General features: G+C 42.5%; 1 protein-coding gene across 1 annotated transcript in view; it reads left to right on the top strand.

Moving 5' to 3' along the window:
* The window catches only part of AP1G1 (adaptor related protein complex 1 subunit gamma 1), a 4,036,072-nt gene that overhangs the window by 2,688,836 nt on the left and 1,329,446 nt on the right, over nucleotides 1-17,790 (top strand). The window contains exon 18 of the mRNA XM_044079548.1: nucleotides 16,900-16,954. Coding sequence (XP_043935483.1) covers nucleotides 16,900-16,954 — 55 coding nt within the window. The remainder of the gene's footprint in view (nucleotides 1-16,899; nucleotides 16,955-17,790) is intronic.

The raw sequence follows: 17,790 nt of genomic DNA, 5'->3' as shown, positions 1-17,790 counted from the left end.
CCAGACCCTAAGGCACTGGGAACAGATGCCTTCGCAAATTGCTTGGAAGGGGAAATTTCTGTATGTCCCCTCCCCTTCTGATTTAAAAGATCCTGCTGAAATGATAGCAGGACAAACCGAAAATCTTGCTGTTGACTCCCTATTAACCAAGACAGCACTGGTTTCCCCTTCTCCTCCATTTCTCCAAGGGCAATCACCATAAGTTACCCCCCCTCAGTGAACCTGATCACACAGCACAAGGGATCTCAGATACATCCACAGTGGCAGTCTCTACATCTCACCCTGTGGCTGATAGATTTCTGTTCCCCTTCAGACACCTGTACAACGAGGACGTGATCACTGTCCTGCAGGAGGCCAGGAAACCCAACACAAGAAATTCTTATCTAAATGGAAAAGTTTTTTCATATGGTGTCAAAAGACAGTTAGACCCGCTGACAAGAGACATCCCTCTAATCCTGTCTTACCTGTGTGTATTACTGCAGACGGGCTTGGCCTACACCTCCATAAAAGCACACTTGTCTGCAATTTCTGCCTGCCTCCCTTTGAATCTAGACTGCCTTTGAAACTCTTCCTCAAATGGGTACTTCATCTAAGACCCCCACAGGAAACCATCCCCTCCCTCCTGGGATCTTAACTATGTCCTGGAGCAACTCACCCTAGCGCCTTTTGAGCCAGCAGACAAAGCCCCCCTAAAGCTTTACACATAGTAAACTATTAGATTGGTGGCTCTGACCTCAGCCAGGGGGTCTCAGAAGTGCAAGCTCTGATGGTTAACCCACCATTCTTAGTTTTCCACCTTGACAGGGTTACTCTCAGAACTAACTCGTCCTTCATACCCAAGGTGGCCAATGACCTATCCTTCAACCAGGCATTCACCTACCAACCTTTTTCCTTAACCTACAGGGGGACAGTGAGAGATCAGTCCATTCCCTAGATGTTCACAGACAACCTAGGTTTTATCTCCATAAAACCAAGTCCATTAGAAAGTCTGACCAGCTGTTTGTCTCCTTTCTCCCCAGAGCCCTGGGGAAAGCAGTGACCAAACAGAAAATCTCGGCCTGGATATCCAGGACCATTTCCTTTTGTTACACATACCATGTTGAAACGTTGCAGGGCAATGTTAAAGCTCATTTCACCAGAGCTATGGCCTCCACTGGAGCCTTCTTTAAGGAGCTAGATACCAGCACAGTATTGGAAGCTGTCACTTGGTCCTCAGTACACACCTTCACCAACTATTACAAACTGGACAATATCTCTAGGGCCAGGGTGGGGTTTGCTATGGCTGTCCTTCAAAGATTCCTAGAAACTTCTACCAGGCCACCACCCCATTCATGGTGAGCTTTGGCACTCACCCACTTGTAGAATACTGCAACATTGGAATAAAAGGACATAGAAAAGTTGTGTAAAATATTAGCATAACCATAGATGTCCTTCTCTTCCATGTTGCAGTATTCCCTCCCACCCTCCTTCCCCTCCTGTCAGGTTGCACTTGCTTCTCTGGATCGCACTAGGTGGGCTATGCCCTCCTAGGACTGGCTTTGACTGGGGCCTTCTGTTCTGAAAGCTGGTGCATGCGGACGTCACTTTTATGGCCCACGTTCCTACTGCCACGTCAGATGCCCGACGCACTATGAGGAACTGAAAAACTTGGCAATACTGACCTGACGTATGTGAGAGATGAAGGGTAAACCCACTTGTAGAATACTGCAACCTGGAAGAGAAGGGCATCTATGGTTATGGTAATATTTTACACCACTTTTCTTTCCCTGTTCACCTTTAGATTATGCAAATCCTATGAAAAGTATTTTCTTGTTGAGGTCTCCCATGAAGGACCCATCCACTCCTTGGGATCTCACTGCTGTGTTGCAAGCTTTGACTCTGGCACCATTCAAACCAGCTGCAAGTTGCATCATGAAGTTTTTGTTTCCAAATTTCTCTAATAAAGGAGAATATGTTCTACACCTTCTAGATGTTCATAGACAAACTCCATTTGTATCTGCACAGAACCAAACAACACAGGAAGTCCGACCAGCTGATTGTAGCCTTCTTGGCTAATAGAGTAGGCCAAGCAGTGTCCAAGATTACCTTGGCAAAATGGATAACCTGCTGTATTTCTTTAATTTACTTACAAAAAGGCCTAGAATTACCTTGACCTCCTTGGGCACATTCCTCCAGAGCTATGGCTGCTACTTCTGCCTTTTCTTCTAGAACCTCCATTTATGATATTTGTACAGTGGCAACATGGTCTAACAGACCTTTTTGGCGGACTACAGGTTGGATATCATTTCTAGGAGCAGAGCTTCCTTTGGCTCGATAGTGCTCTGGGATATCCTTCCATGAGGGCCACCCAGGAATTGTGCATCTGGGTACTCTGACCCTATCGTGAGGAGGAACAAAGAAGATAACATTGTATTAAAATGTTATGTCTTAACATAGCGTGGCAACTGTGTTGTCTGTCTTCATTCCTCCTCACTTTCCCACCCTGCCATATCCTTGCCTCATTCTTCTAGAGGATCATGGATCATGATGGGATGCATAGATCCCATGTCTGATCCTCAACTTCCATTTCTTTGCTCTGTCTGAGTCTTGTATGTATGGAATCAGCAAACTCGATCTGAGGTGCTTGGGTGAATGTAGAGCATTATGGATAAGAGGGAGGAGCTTGAGAGTCTGAACAAAGTCTAAAGAATGTGGCCAAGCTGGATCTGAAGGTCGGATCCGAGACCCTGTCATGAGGAGGAATGAAGATAGACAACACAGATCCTAGGTTATGGTAAGATATAACTTTTTATTTGTCTTCCTTGCGTAGAACAAGGAACTCCCCAGCACTGGATCCAGTTCCCTAAAGAGTACCTTCCTCTTTTTTTCTGGAGAGACCTAAATCTGCATCTGCTCTATTCTCCCGCTCTTCTAGAAGTCTGATTAAAGAGGATGTGGAGAGGCTAGTGAGAAAGATCCTGTCAGCACAGAGTCAGCCTACCCCTTTCTCTGTTCCTTCCCCATCAGGTTAGGAAGTCCATACATCCAAGACACCTCCACTATTAGTTCCTCCTCTGACTTCTGTTGAGGTTTCAGAGCCTTGGGGATGGTCCATTTTGTTCTAACTTTGGGCTTGGGGTGGCTGTCATCGGAGCAGGGGGGGGGGACCATGGATCAGGGGCTTGTTCTCTCGGATTTAGGTTCCTATCCCTCTCCAGTATGGTTTGCCTTTAGGCTTTGGAGAGAGCTTTGTCTGGACCTCTTACTCAGATGGTGTCTACCCCCTTGTATCCTAAGTCTACATCTGTTCCACCTGTGCATCTAGAGTCTCAACTATCCTTTCTGCAGGGACAGCTGATACCAAAACCCCAGGGTTCCAATTAGGGTGTTGTCTCCTTTTCTGATACCTCCCTGGAGTATCCTGCTGAGGAGGTCCCTAAGAAGAAGATATGCAAGAGGAAGCATTTAGATTCCCCTGAGTCAGTCACCGAAGGTACAGAGTTTGATGAGAGCAATGGGTCCCATGGTCACCTCCTGATGATGTCTCATTTGGAGACATCCTTGAGATCCTGAAAACAGAGAGGTGGCTGGAAGCCCAGCAACCCTTAGTTGGAAGAATCTGCCTTCCTGGAGGTGTTTGGTATCGGCCTGTCTACCTCCTGGGTAGCCCCGACCGCCAGTGAGCTCATCATTTTGGTTTCTTGATCTTGGAGGGCATGGAAGGATCCTGACACTATTGAGCTCATCCCCAGGGAGCCAGACAAAGTTATGCCTGCCCCAGAGGATAGACAGTTTTGGTCCAAAGGTGTGCCTGTAGATACTGTGGTCTTGGAGGCGGCCACTAAGAAGGAACTTGCAGAAGAAAGTTCCTCTGTTCATCCCCCCAGCAAGGAGTCACAGATGATGGACAGATTTGGCAAATGTGTCTATGCTTCAGTGATCTTCACCTTAAGGTCACTGAACTGTTTGGCAGATTTCATGAGACTGCAGAGGGACCTGATTAAAGAACTGTCAGACACCCTCTCAGGAACAGTTTCTGAAGAGGTGAAGGCATCTGTAACTTCTCAGTTGGCTACCCTACAGTCCATATCCATCTTTTTCATGAGTCTCATTTCTCATGTAGCAGAAGGAACCTCAAGGGGAGCAGGTTCAGGCATTTCCCTTAGTAGACACGCCTGAATGTGTTTGTGTGATTTTGCGGAGCCCTTTAAGTCTTCGTTGGTCAGTGCTCCCTTTGATGGTATGCCACTGTTCGGTCCCAAGGTAAAGGACATATTGTATAGGTGTGAGAAGGATGGAAGGACCCTTTCTGCTGTGGGCATATGTTTTTCCACCCCTCAAAGATCCTTTTCAAAGAATTATCGAGGTGGTGGTAAAGTATGGTTCAAGAAATCTCAAAGTGCTTTTCGGGACATGCGTGGAGGAGGTTCCCCCACGGGCAGAGGTGGGAACTCCAATGGTAGATGCCATTCTCACAGCAGAGGTGGCCTGTCAATCTAAGGGTCCAGAGATTCATTCTTTGGCAAACCCTTCCAGCTCTCCTGGAAGGAGGTCTGATTGCCCAACTCTAGAGGCAATTGTGGGGGCGGGGGGCATTTGTCTTTGCAACAGAGTGCTTGACTAGAAATACAGATACTTGGGTGCAGAGGATCATTTATAGAGGTTTTGTATGACCATTCTCCCTTTGTTCTCCCAGTTCAAGAAAATTCCCCAGTGTTCCACTCAGTCAGAGGGAGCTAGCAGCAATTCAAATACAAAATCTTCCAGACAAAAGATTTTCCAGCACTTCCCTACCAGACCTGATGGTTTCTCCTGCCAAAGAAAATAGGGGACTGGAGACCAATTCTGGATCTCAGCATGTTAAAAAACATCTGTTCGGAGGATCATGTTCCGGATGGACATGGTTCAGTCCATTCTTCCTTTTGGGGAGAAGGATTATTGGATGTGGTCGGCAGACCTTCAGGATTCATACTATAACATAAAAATGAACAGGCAAGCCAAAAGGTTCTTAGGATTCAGTCTGGGAACCAGTCATTACCAGTTCAGAGTTCTACCCTTTGTTCTCACCACAACCCCCAGGGTGTTTAGCAAATGCAATGTGATACTAGCAGCTAATTTGAAACTGCAGGATTCTAGGTGTTTCCACACTTGGATGACTGGCTTATATCTGATCTGTCCAGGCATCAGGTCATCATAGCTAGAGAAAGTGATCCAAACTGTATCCTACTAGGAATTAACTGTAAACTACAAAAAAATCTCAACTAGAACCAAGTCAGAGTCTAGAGTTCATAGGGGCACTGCTCAACACAAAATTATCACTGGCCTCACTTCCCCTCAACAGGGTTCAGACAATAAGAACTCAAGTGGAAGAGATAGTTTGCAGTACTAGAGTTTCAGCCCACTTGGTCCTTCAGGCACTGGGATCCGTGGTGGCAGCAGTAACATTAGTGACTTTTGCCAGATTTCACATGAGAATCCTTCAATGAATGCTGGCCTTCCAATGGTCAATTCTTCATGTCCCCTTGTCTGCCCCAATACGAATTACCAACATATGCAAAAGGGATGTGATGTGGTGGATTCAGTCAGATAAGGTTCTGCAAGGCCGTTTATTTGTCCCTCCTCAGTCCAAGGCCATAGTGACCACGGATGCCTTCCAGCTGAGGTGTGGAGGAGGCATTACCTAGGGAAGACTGTCCAAGGCATGTAGTCCCCGAAAGAGGCAAATTTGCATATCATTGTTCTAGAATTGAGAGCAGTGCTTTTAGCATTGCAAGTGTTTCAGAATGCTTTCCTTTCAGGAACGGTAGCAATACAGACAAACATGTCAATGGTTTGGTACATCAAGAAACAAGGACGAAGCAAATCGTATTCCCTATGTCGAGAAGCACTCATTGTATGGCAGTGGGCAATATCTTCCAACTGATTTCTTATAGCAGTGCACATTCTGGAAAAGTCCAACATGCCAGTGGGCAAACTGAGCAGATACATTGTACTACCTTACAAATGGTTCCTCAGTCAGACAGTAACAGAATTGATTTTCCGCAACTGGGGCCAGCCATACTGTGATCTCTTTGCATTCCCCTGAACAGGTTGCTTCCCCCCTAAACAAGTGCAGCAGCTACTTTACCTTAATCTCCTAACAGTAAGAATCACCGAGGGATGCTGTCCTTCATGATTGGCCTCCCAGTATGTTTTATGTATATCCCCAATTCCTTTGATCCAGGTCTGATGAAGCAACTTCGGTTGTGAAAGTGCTTACCACTTTGTACTTTTACTGTGTGTTATCTTGGTGCATTTTTTACTTTTTACCTTTCATTTGAATTTATTTCTGCACCAAGGTTTTACCCAACACGGTTTCTTTGGTTTTCTGTTTTGGAAGGATGTGGATGAGGTGATATGGATGCTGCACAGGACTGGGATCCAGATGGCCATCTCCAGACTACACTGGTAGGACTGGAACTTAACATTCCATGAGTGGTGGCTACTATAAAAAAGGAAGGGGGGAACTAGCAGAGCACAATTCCACTATATGTCCATCTGACATAGTATGGCATGGTAGATTTGTAAGGTGTGTTTATGCTTCAGCAGTGTTTATTGGATCGCTGAATTGTCTGACACACTTGCAGGGCAGTCTGGTTTAGAATCTGTGCAGGTTTCTGTTTGGTGTGGATTCCCCTGAGGCTCAACTTTCAAATCTTTGTTGCCAGGGATCTTATTTTCAAAGGTCCGTCTGGTTCCCTTCACTAAGCAGGACACGCTCTCATAATGAGCGAGATGATAACATCATCTATGCAGTTAATGTATGTATTTTAATAAGTATTAAGATTTTATTCTAGGAAAAGTCGACGCCCTGGCCCACAAACCAGAGGTCTAGAGATTTTTTTTCCCCAACAGACCTTATCAGTGCTTTTGAAAAGAAGCCTGATTGTCTAACCCTATGACAAAATAGTGGTTTCTTATCCTTGCACATGAGAACCTGGCTAGATATCAGAAAAGACTCTTGAATTCAGAGAATTGTTATCCAAAAGATGCCACTAGACAATTTATAATCGGGAACTTGGAGCCTTGGGAGTACACAGGACCAGAGACTGCTTTGAGTCTCGGTGTCTTCCGTATGTTTACGACTAACTTCGTCCTGTCCTTTCTTAAACAAGGACTGTTTGGTGTGTCCCTTAGTATTTCAGGTTGTCAACTATCACATAGAAATGGGTGGACTGTCTAAGGGGAGACTTCTGATTCCAAATGGAACCCTTTTTCTGTCAATTTGGAGTGTTTTTCCTTGGTCAGTCCACAGCCCTAGGATGCTCACCTAAATTAGTGTTCAGCAGATTTTCTATGGTAGTGTCTCTTTCTCCCTTCAGACATATAGGCTATCCAGAAGCAAGTCAGTGAATTAATTTGAAGTATAATAATTTTCCTATCCAGTTGATTCTGCAGTTATTTAGGTACTTATTATATTATTATGATTACTTATTATTATTAGGTGTTTTGATATTTAGGTAGATTACTGCTAGTGGCAAAGATTGTAGTTTCTTTTATTAGATTCCATATAAGAATTCTTCAGTGGATGCTAATATCTCAATGGTCAATGCTTTCTCAGTCTGTTTCAGAGTAATCAGAATAATCCAGGCTTGCAAACATTTTTTTTCCTAGTTTATGTGCTTACAAATAATTATACACGGTTGTCCTTTCATCTTTCATCGACCCAAGACCATAGTACTCACGAATGCTTCCCACATTACATGGGGAGGTACTTTTTACGGGGAAAAGAGCACAGTACACATTGGCACCAAAGAAGTCAACTTGCATATCAGTGTCCTGGTAATGACACTGATGCCTTTGCTGTTGAAGGCGTTCCAAGAATCTCCGAACATTTAACATATCAGTATTTTGATACATTGACAAACTAGACGGAACCAAACTTATCCCCAGTGTCAAAAAACATAGGTGAATGTGTGACAGTGGATGACATCTGCCTTCTGCTTTCCAGTAGTGTCATATATACCTGTGGTAGACTAATTGAGCAGGTCCATTTTTCTTACTATTTCATTCAGAGGCTGTCTACCTCACTCTTACCCCCCTCTCTCTATCAAAAAAAAGCCACCCTGTCAGAATTACAATATGAGTAGGCTGTATAACAAGAGGAAGAAAATCATGTCGAAATGAAGAGGTGCAACACCCAGCAGGATAAAAGCGCACTCATCAAACTAAACAAATCAGAAGACAAAGACAGTCCTCAATTGTATGCAGAGCTCATTATAAAGGGATCCACCTGTCTCAAGCCAGAAGATATAGCAAATCTACTGGCAGATGAACTCAGCTTCAACCTTCTCTCCCCTTCCCCCCGCTTTCCTCAGGAATTTCTTCCTACAGTCTCCTGTATGCTTTAATATGACTTCTCTAATTTCCTTTAGTAAGGTGGGAGTACACAGTAATCCTCATTGGATCCTACTGATCTTGTCAAACAGTTTTTCCCCTTTTTCAGTCATTAAAGAAACACTCTCAGTACACTTTCTTGCCTTCATAGATATAGTTCCCCTTAATCTGGCATTCATCTGCAGTTACCTCACTGAATTCTAAATGCAGATCCGGACCTTCTGTCACCCGACAGACATGGCTCTCCTGGTTATTTCCTATCTACAACTGACTGTTTAACCACTCACCTATGTCACCAACCTTGAATTCTGGATCCAAGTCTAGATGTCCTGTCTCACCCAATGGGCATGATCCATCCAGGTGTTATGAATCTCAAGTTGATTGCTTGGCTTTCTCCATTTCCATTAATAGCCAGACAACCTATGCTCTCTTCAACTGTCCGACAAATATCTTCATCCTTTAAACCGTCTACAAGGAAACTTTACACCAGTAAATAGAAACGATTTGTGTAGTGGGCACTTCAGAATCTGGTTGACCCCTTTTCTGCCCCAATTCATAACATTTTTTTTATCAGCTACACTACTAAGACCTCCTTTTAAACATCCTACTCCTCCATGGGATCTTAATCCCATACTGCAAGCTCTAACCCTTTCTTCCTTTGAACTTGCAGCCAAGTGTGATCTTAAGTATCTTTCTTGGAAGACTTTATTTTAAGTGGCTATTACTTCCACTTCCCCTGTTCTTTCCATTCCTTTATCTTCTGGTTGATCTTTCGCTGGGAAACTGTACACAAGTATATGGAGAAGGTTGTTTTATATAGTTGACCAGAATCTCTCAAATTCTTCTCAGCTCCGACTCATTCAGATCTTGGATTGTTAATGAGCCCTTTTATGAGACTGCTAGTTCATCAGTTTTAAACTACATCTCGCAGCAATTTTTACCTTTATGTAGGACCTCAAAGTTCTTCCCTGCCATCCACAAAATTGTGAAAGTTATTTTTATAATGTACCCATTTACTGACATTTCCATTGTACAGATCGTATTACACCGTGGTATTTAAAATCAATGCAAAAAATACATATATATATTTTTTCTTGTATCCCTCCATATTTCAAGAATGATAAGGTCACGTTGGATAGAACCTTTCCTTCCTTCCTAAGGTAGTGCACCAATTTATAAGTAAGGGAAAATATGTTGCGTTTACTAGTTATCATAGTCAGTTACATCTTTAACTACAAAAATACATAAGATGTTAGAAAGTCTGATCAACTATAATTTTCCTTTGAACAGAATAAGTTCACAAATATGTCACAAATGCGGTCCTTGCCATGTGATTTGACAGGTTGCGTCTCCTTTATCTATAACAAAAGGCATTTTCCTTACCAAACTATTAAAGGTCTATTCAGTCAGATCCATGACAACTTTAACTAGTTTACCAGTCCAGAATCTCTATGAATGATGTATAGATATTTGGCTCAGTTGTACCCAGGAATGTCATTCCTTGCAACTCACCCAAGGATTCAAATAGCTGGGGATTCTGACCCATAGGTTGAGGATGAATGAAAGTGGACAACGCAGATGGAACAATGTGGTAAGTACGTAACTTTTTTTTTCTGGGCTCTTAGCAAGGACTAGGATTCCTTTTCAGCACTTTTATCATGTATCCTTGAATTTTTAGCATCAGTTTTCATTGAAGGCGCAAGTTTTTCAACTGTTTAAAGTTCAGTTGGTTGCAATTTCTAATTTCCACCTGGGCAGAACTAACTCTACCTTACTTCTAAACTATGTAAAGCCTTTCTCAAAGGAGACTTTTTACTTAGACCTCCGTTAAAGGATCCTACTCTTCCTTGGGATTTAACTGTTATGCTTCAGGCCTTAACCCAGACTCCATTTTCAACCTTCAGCCAAGGCAGATCTTAAATTTTTGTCTTGGAAATGTTTTTTTTTTTGGTTGCTATCACATCTGCTAGATGAGTATCTGAAATCCAGGCCCTATCTTCTAAACATCCTTACCTGATTTTTCACAAAGACAGGGTGTCTTTGTGAACCAACCCATCTTTCTTACCTAAGGTAGCTTCTGAATCCATTATAAAGCAGGTCATTAATTTACCAGTTTTATTTCAAAACATTTCAATTAAGGAAGATTATATGCTCCATCTTTTGGATGTGCATAAACAAATTTGTTTTCATCTTAGAACCAAAGACTTCAAGGGCCTCCTTAGATGACATTTGTGCTGCTGCAACTTAGGCTACTACTCACGCTTTTATTACTTATTAGAAATTAAATTTGATTTCCTGGAACAGATCAACCGTTGGCTCTGCAATACTTTGGACTGTCCTTTCTTGAGGACCACTAAATGTTCCAGTAGTCGGGGGCTCTGAAAAGGACATCATCAGATAGTTATGTACACACCATAATGTTCCATCTGTGTTGTCCATTTTCATTCTTTTTCACCTTCTGCCCAAATGCCCCAATCCTTTGTTTCTTGAAAGATATAAGAGTTGTGCGGGAACCTCTGCTCCTTGTTTGATCTCCAGCTTCTTTCATCATTTATTCTTTTGTTAATTTATGCATTGATATCCCTTTATATCTGTAGGCAGCAAACTCGATCTGAGGTATGTTAGCTTGGCGGGGCATTATGGGTAAAGGGGGAGGAATTCAAGACTTTTGGATCCGATGATCTGGGAGAACCGACTGAGTTGGCTCCAAGTCTCAGATCCAAACCCATCAGTTAACGAAGAATGAAATTGGACAACACAGATGGAATATTATGGTGAGTACATAACTTTATTTCCTCTTCCTTTGGCTTGTATTAGTACATCTCCCATGAATGCCAGATTGTTATCAAAGCACAGACCCATTCAGACAGCTTCCTTTCAAGCAGAAATTCACAGTTAATCTCTTGGTTCTTCCATTTCTAACCTCAGCTAGATATGTCAAGCTTCCCTATTTAAGGTGTTAAGATCATATCAGTGTCTCAAAAACAATCTGCTAAGATCATCTACCATACCAAATGGATGAAATTTTCAATTTGGGCTATGTCAGAAGGTTTAGATTCCTTCTCTGCTTCTATTCCTTCCCTTTTAGACTTCGTCTAAACATTTCCAGAGTGGTTCCAGTTATTCTACTTTCAAAGTGTAAATGGCCAATTTCTCAAGTTTCCACATAGGGCAGAATGATAACTCTATAGCTTCCTTAAGAGTCTCCAAGGTCTTTATGAAGGGGACTTTTCTCCTACAACCACCTGTCAGAGATCTAGTACCACCCTGGGATGTTACCATTAAGCCACAGGCATTGAATCAACCACCTTTTGAACCAGCATTATCTGTCTTACAAGACTATTTTTGTGGTGGCTATTACGTCAGCCAGGCAGATCTCAGAGATGCAGGCACTATCCTGCAAGCCTTTCTATTTGGTATTTCATAAAAACAAAGTTTTTGTGTGAACTAAGAAAATTTTCTTTCTAAGGTGGCATCCATGACTAATCTAAATCAAGTCAGTAAATCTACCAGTCTTTTTCACCAAATTCTCAAACAAAGATGAATACATTTTACATACGCTCTTGGGTGTTCGTCAACTTTGGTTTTGTCTTCATAGAACCAAGCAATTCAGAAAGTCTGATCAATTGTTGCTTTCTCAAAGCCTAAATCAGGCAGACTAGTTGCTAAGTTTACCCACTCTAGATGGTTATCAGACTGCATTTCTTTCATTTACAATAAAAAGGTTTGTCTCTGTGATCTAAATTTAAGGCTTGTTCCACAAGGGTAAAATAATCACATCAAGAGCCTTTTCAAGTAGACTTCTTTTGATGGTATTTGTGCTGCAACTACTTGGTTAACAGTTCACATTATCATATCTCTTTACAAACTGGATGTGAAGGCCAGGTCACGCTTTTTCTTCAGTTCTACCATTCTCAGGAATTTCCTTGATACCATTTAGATATACCAGCTTGGGAATCTGTCCCATGGTTGAATCGGATGAAAATAGACAACATTGAATACGAAAGTTATTTACTTAACATTAAAATAGATCCTTGTTGTCAGATTTTCATCCAATTCAACCTGCCTCCTTCCAAATTGATACAAATGGATTACTGGTGACTGGGTTGTTCACTGGTACACCCTGTCTGTGAGCAGTTGTAACTGAATGCCTTCAAGTCCTACCTTTTTACCTGTATATGAGGTTTAGTGTTGAATATAATTGCTGTAGCCTATTTTACATGGGCAAACTCAATCTGAGGTACTAAGGTGGAGTGGATGGATGGAATTGAGTAGAGTAGGTGTCCGAGCCCTGTGCTGAAGTCGGATCATTCTTTGGACTACATGAAAAGAGACATTGAGGAGCTCTCTGATTATGTAGCCCAGGCAGGTATGACCCTGACCTTGAGCAGTATCCTACCTTCACCAAGAATGATGCCACAATACAGAGATAAGATGATCATCTTTAATAATTGGCTTAAACTCTGGTGTCATTCAAAGGGGAGCCAATGTCTGTCTGCCTGGGATGACATGCTGGACAAGCCACGCTGCTTCTCAAGAGGACGGCTTGCACCTGTCACCCTGGGCTTCGGATATTGGCAAAGGCTCTTGCCACCCCATAGTGCCTTTTTAGGCAAGGCTCAAATTCTAAACCTACCACCCTAGAACACAAAAAGGAAAAAACTAAGGGTAATGCTGCTCAATGCCAGAAGTCTCAACCTCAAGATGCACGCACTCGAGGCCCTTCTCAGTATGGAGAACATCAGTGTCTGTGCTGTGACCGAAACCTGGTTGAAGGCTCCTGAGAGCACCCCAGCACTATCAGGTTTTACCTCATATCATGCGTTCCGGCCCCAAAATCCGGACAACACCAAGAAAGGAGGGGGGGTGTCCATATTCATCAAGGACACCCACACCTCAAGGTTGGTGGCAACGCACGATGCATCGGAGACCATCCAGGTGCAATTAACCATAGGCAAGACTGCTCTGCAATTTGTAGCATGTTACAGGCCACCCTCTCAAACTCAGGAAACTCACATAGCTTTCCTGAAAACACTGGAGGGGATAAATGTATCTCCAAACACCATCATACTAGGTGACTTCAACTACCCTAATATAGACTGGGATCACTACTCAAGCCCAAACACTCTAGCCCAAAGGTTCCTGGAGTTCATAAACTCAAATGCCATGGAACAACTAGTCACCATCCCCACAAGAGGTGAAAACATACTTGATCTCATCATCACGAACATGGGATCAAAATGTTCAACACCGGAAGTATACCCCTCACTGGTGAGATCAGATCATAAACTAATCTCACTGGAGTTCCTCATCCCGCCCCCACCTGAGATAAAAAAGACCACAGTGAAGAACTTCTCAAAAGCCGACTTCACACTTCTAAAGACTAGTGTGGTCTCTTTTAAGGCTCCCGAGCAGTGGTAAACATTACTCAAGCCGCTGAATCACTTACAAATGCCTTCTACCAGCACCTACAGGACTTCATGGATCAGGCAATCCCAAACAAAACAAAGACTCTTTGTACCAAAGGCAAGCGTCCAGTCTGGTGAACCCCAGCCATAAACAAGCTCTACAACAAAAGGAGGAAGCTACTACAAGATAGAGCAAAATCCTTAAAAGGTAAGACACCTTTGATCATGATAAGTAAAAAACTAAGAGCTCTCATAAAATCATCCAAGGCAAATTTTGAGAGAAAAATCGCTAAGGACTCAAAAGACAATCATAAGGCCTTCTTTAGCTATGTTAGAAACCTGGGAGGAAACTCCCAGATATGCTCAGAATTAGTTCAAAATGATGTGAAAATTACTGAACCTACAGACATTGCCAATATACTGGCTGACAAGTTCAGTGCAAACCCCCCCCCAAAAGGAGAGATATCTATACCGGAGGATTGTAGCCCCCCAAACATCTCTAACGCCCAGGTGAGAACTGCTCTCTCTAAGGCGAAAAACACAGCATCCATGGGACCGGATGGTGTCCCCGGCTGTGTGCTCCACGAACTCAGTGAGGAATTAAACCCGCAGTTAGGACAGCTGTTTAATCTCAGCCTCACCTCAGGATACGTACCCAAGGAGTGGCGCACGGCAACTGTGGTCCCACTTCACAAAGGCGGTGCCTCCACCGACCCTGGTAATTACCGTCCCATCAGCTTGACAAGCCTGATCTGCAAAGCCATGGAGAGGATCATAATGGAACTCGTAAATAAAGACGTAGGGAACTTGCAGACTTTGGATCCAACCCAGTTTGGCTTTGTCAAAGGCAGATCATGCCTTTTAAACTTGGTTGACTTTTTCGAAACAGTCACCAAGGCCATTGATGAGGGAAAGGCAGTCCATACAGCCTACCTCGACCTGGCAAAGGCTTCCGACACAATACCCCACTCAGGTATCATTGAAAAACTCATCAGCTTAAATGTAAACCCATACATCACAAGATGGATTGCAAACTGGCTAAGTGACAGAACCCACAGGGTCAGAGTTGCTGGCGCCATGTCAGACTCAAAGCCTGTCATAAGTGGTGTCCCACAGGGCTCAGTCCTGGGCCCACTCTTGTTCGGCATCTACTTTTCTGAAGTACAAGCAAACACAGGAGGGTTATGGCTGACAAAGTTTGCAGATGACTGCAAACTCGGCACCATAGTCGAAAACACATCTGAGACAGATATCCTTCAGAAGGGTCTCACAGAAACGGATAACTGGTGCCAGAGCCATGGCCTAAAGTTAAACGCCAAGAAATGCATAGTCATACCCTTCGGGAAAAACAAGGTTACCCCTAGCTACCATATAGGTGGCAATCCACTGAGCACAGAAGAAGTTATCAGGGATCTGGGGACCCAGGTTGACAGTAACCTTTCATTTGACACTCACGTTGCTAAAGTAGTTAGGAAGACCTTCTACATTGCCCACCTGGTCATGAAGGGATTCACATCTAGATCAAGGGAGGTGATCGTCCCCCTGTACTCATCACTCATCAGACCAATGATTGAGTACAATGCCCCATTCGGAATGTATCTGACCCGACACCTGCAGCAGCTGGAAAGGCCCCAAAGTTCCTCACCAAAGGATAAAGGGACTCAAAAATATGTCTTATGCTGCCCGACTGAAAGAACTCCAGCTCTATTCAGTAAACACCGCTGCTCAGAGGTGACCTGTGCCTGACATACAAGGCCATGTCAAACCCAGATTTGATGAACATGCTTCACCTCAAAATCTAGATCCCTCAGAACTACAAGGCGGAGACTTAAACCTTGACACGGTTATTAATAGGACGTGCTGGAGGGACAGATTAATCACCCAGAGACTCCCTATGCTGTGGAACAAAATCCCGGTACATGTGAGGCAGAGCACCTCGCTGGCCGTGTTCAAGAGAAATCTTGACCAATGGATGGGAGATCGCAGATATACCCCAGGGATTACCTCAGTGTCACTGCTTGACAGAGGCACAGGAAAATAATGGGCATAGTTTTCTTCAAACTAAAGGGGTGGCGAAAGCCACAAAAACTCTGGGCTAGGCTTATAAATGCCCTTGGGCAGATAGCCTAGTATGAACCTATGAACCTATCAGACAACCCATGGTTAACCTGCTCAAGAAAGTCAGTAGATAGGCTGATAATGTAGAGAAGGATTAGATCTAAAAGATAAATTTGAGGGAATACCTCTGAATTGTAGTAGAAGGACATACAAAACCATGTCTTGAGTTGTATTTATTTATTTGAAATATAACTGGAAAACTATTTGAATGAGTCATTATCTCATGTCAGAGTAAAAGTGGGGGTGGGTATGAGGGAGAAGAGTGATCATCCTTAGGAAAAAGTAAGTTTTAAGGTCAGTCATTATCTTTGGTAAACACTTACACAAAATATTTTAGTCTTTTTAGTATCAAAAGCTATAGCAGCATATGTTAGAATGTTGCCCCAGGGACCGCTGACATAAGGCATTTTATCTCCTCTTTCCTGCATTGTTAGTCATCATTCATCTTTGGTAAAGATTACTTAATGTGAAAGATTTATAGAATATGTATCACTTGAAAGTGACTTCCTGAACCCTAGGTGTATGACAGCATCTTAGACAAGAGGCAGATTTTTCCCATCTTTCTTTCATCTTTTCCAAAGGATCACCTGATTTACAGATTACTTTTGTGAATCCTTTGATCGAGAGATTTTGCTTTGTAGAGGAGAGAGAACTCGTCTTTGTATACTTCCTTTTGCTGATATGGATGATAGTTTAGCCATTGAAGATGTTATTTCTTTAAAGACTGCAGACAAAAGTGAAAAAAAATGTTCAGAATGTGTGAAGTTAATAAAAATGTTTAGAAAAAGACTGATCAAGTACTGTTTGTTGGCAAGGCGGCATCCTGACTGGTTTTCTTACCTTTTGATTGAAGATGCTGTTGGAATTTTGTTTTTAAAATAAGGTGTCTCTTTAAAATATTTGTTAGGGTTATTCTTGTAAAATATTAATTTGATCTTGTTTCATTGCTGCTGCTCATTTTCTTCTACTATGTATACTTTTAATTCTTATTTATTTTTTGCCCTTTTCTATTAAATAGGTATGCTCCTTCTAAGAGATGGCACATAGACACAATCATGAGAGTCTTGACAACGGTAAGGTTGGCAGGATAAAGTCTGCCAGTTTACTATTTACTGTTCAATACAGAGTGCGTAACAGAAGTTTAGTGCTTTCTCTGTATGCTTTTGGGTTAATTACACTAATATTTCATGAAACCAAGTCCATGCAAAAGACAACAGTAGATGAAAAATAAAAACATTTTAGGGATACTTGCAGGAAAGGGGGCGACTCATTGCTTGTACTCGTATGAAAAACAGCCTCGGCTGCAAATATTCAAAAATGGGTGAGGTAATGTAGATTTTATTTTTTTAATCAGTGCTGTTATTATTGATCGTCTGAGTGACTGGTACCAGTAATGGTGCTGTGAGTTAGGGTTCATTTCTAGACTTGGCATTTTTCATGTGTGTTATAGATTTCATGATAAAATATGCATTCAGCAAACTTTTTATCTGTGAGTTTTGTCAGTGTAATTACACAGTGAAGTCTCTGGTGTGCCCGGATGTTTCTAGATATTTTGTTTACAAGGCTTATTTGTGTGACTTTTTTTACTTGTTTTGATTACTTATATGAGAAACGTAGCAGTCACCAGAATGTTATTTGAGCTGTGTGTTTTCAGAAAATGGCCAGGCTGTGTATTTATGCTGTATTGACAAGTCTGTAAAAGAGTGAAACATGTCCTGTGTACAGCTAAAGGGCTTTATTAGCCTGAATGCCCTAATAAAGACATAAAATGTCCCTGAGCATTCAGAAGCCATTAAGCTGAAGCACTTTCATGTCCTTAAGTGGACATTTGCACATTTCCCATGGACGTGATTCATAAAGAGGTTTAAGGATATTACAAAATAAATTTTCCAGGGGTTTTTTTTTTTTG

This window comes from Protopterus annectens, chromosome 8.part0 (genome assembly GCF_019279795.1).
Source record: "Protopterus annectens isolate FY-2018-M chromosome 8.part0, PAN1.0, whole genome shotgun sequence".
Taxonomy (NCBI): Eukaryota; Metazoa; Chordata; order Ceratodontiformes; family Protopteridae; genus Protopterus; species Protopterus annectens.
Note: the sequence above shows the minus strand (reverse complement) of the source record. Positions and strands in the feature narration are given on the sequence as shown.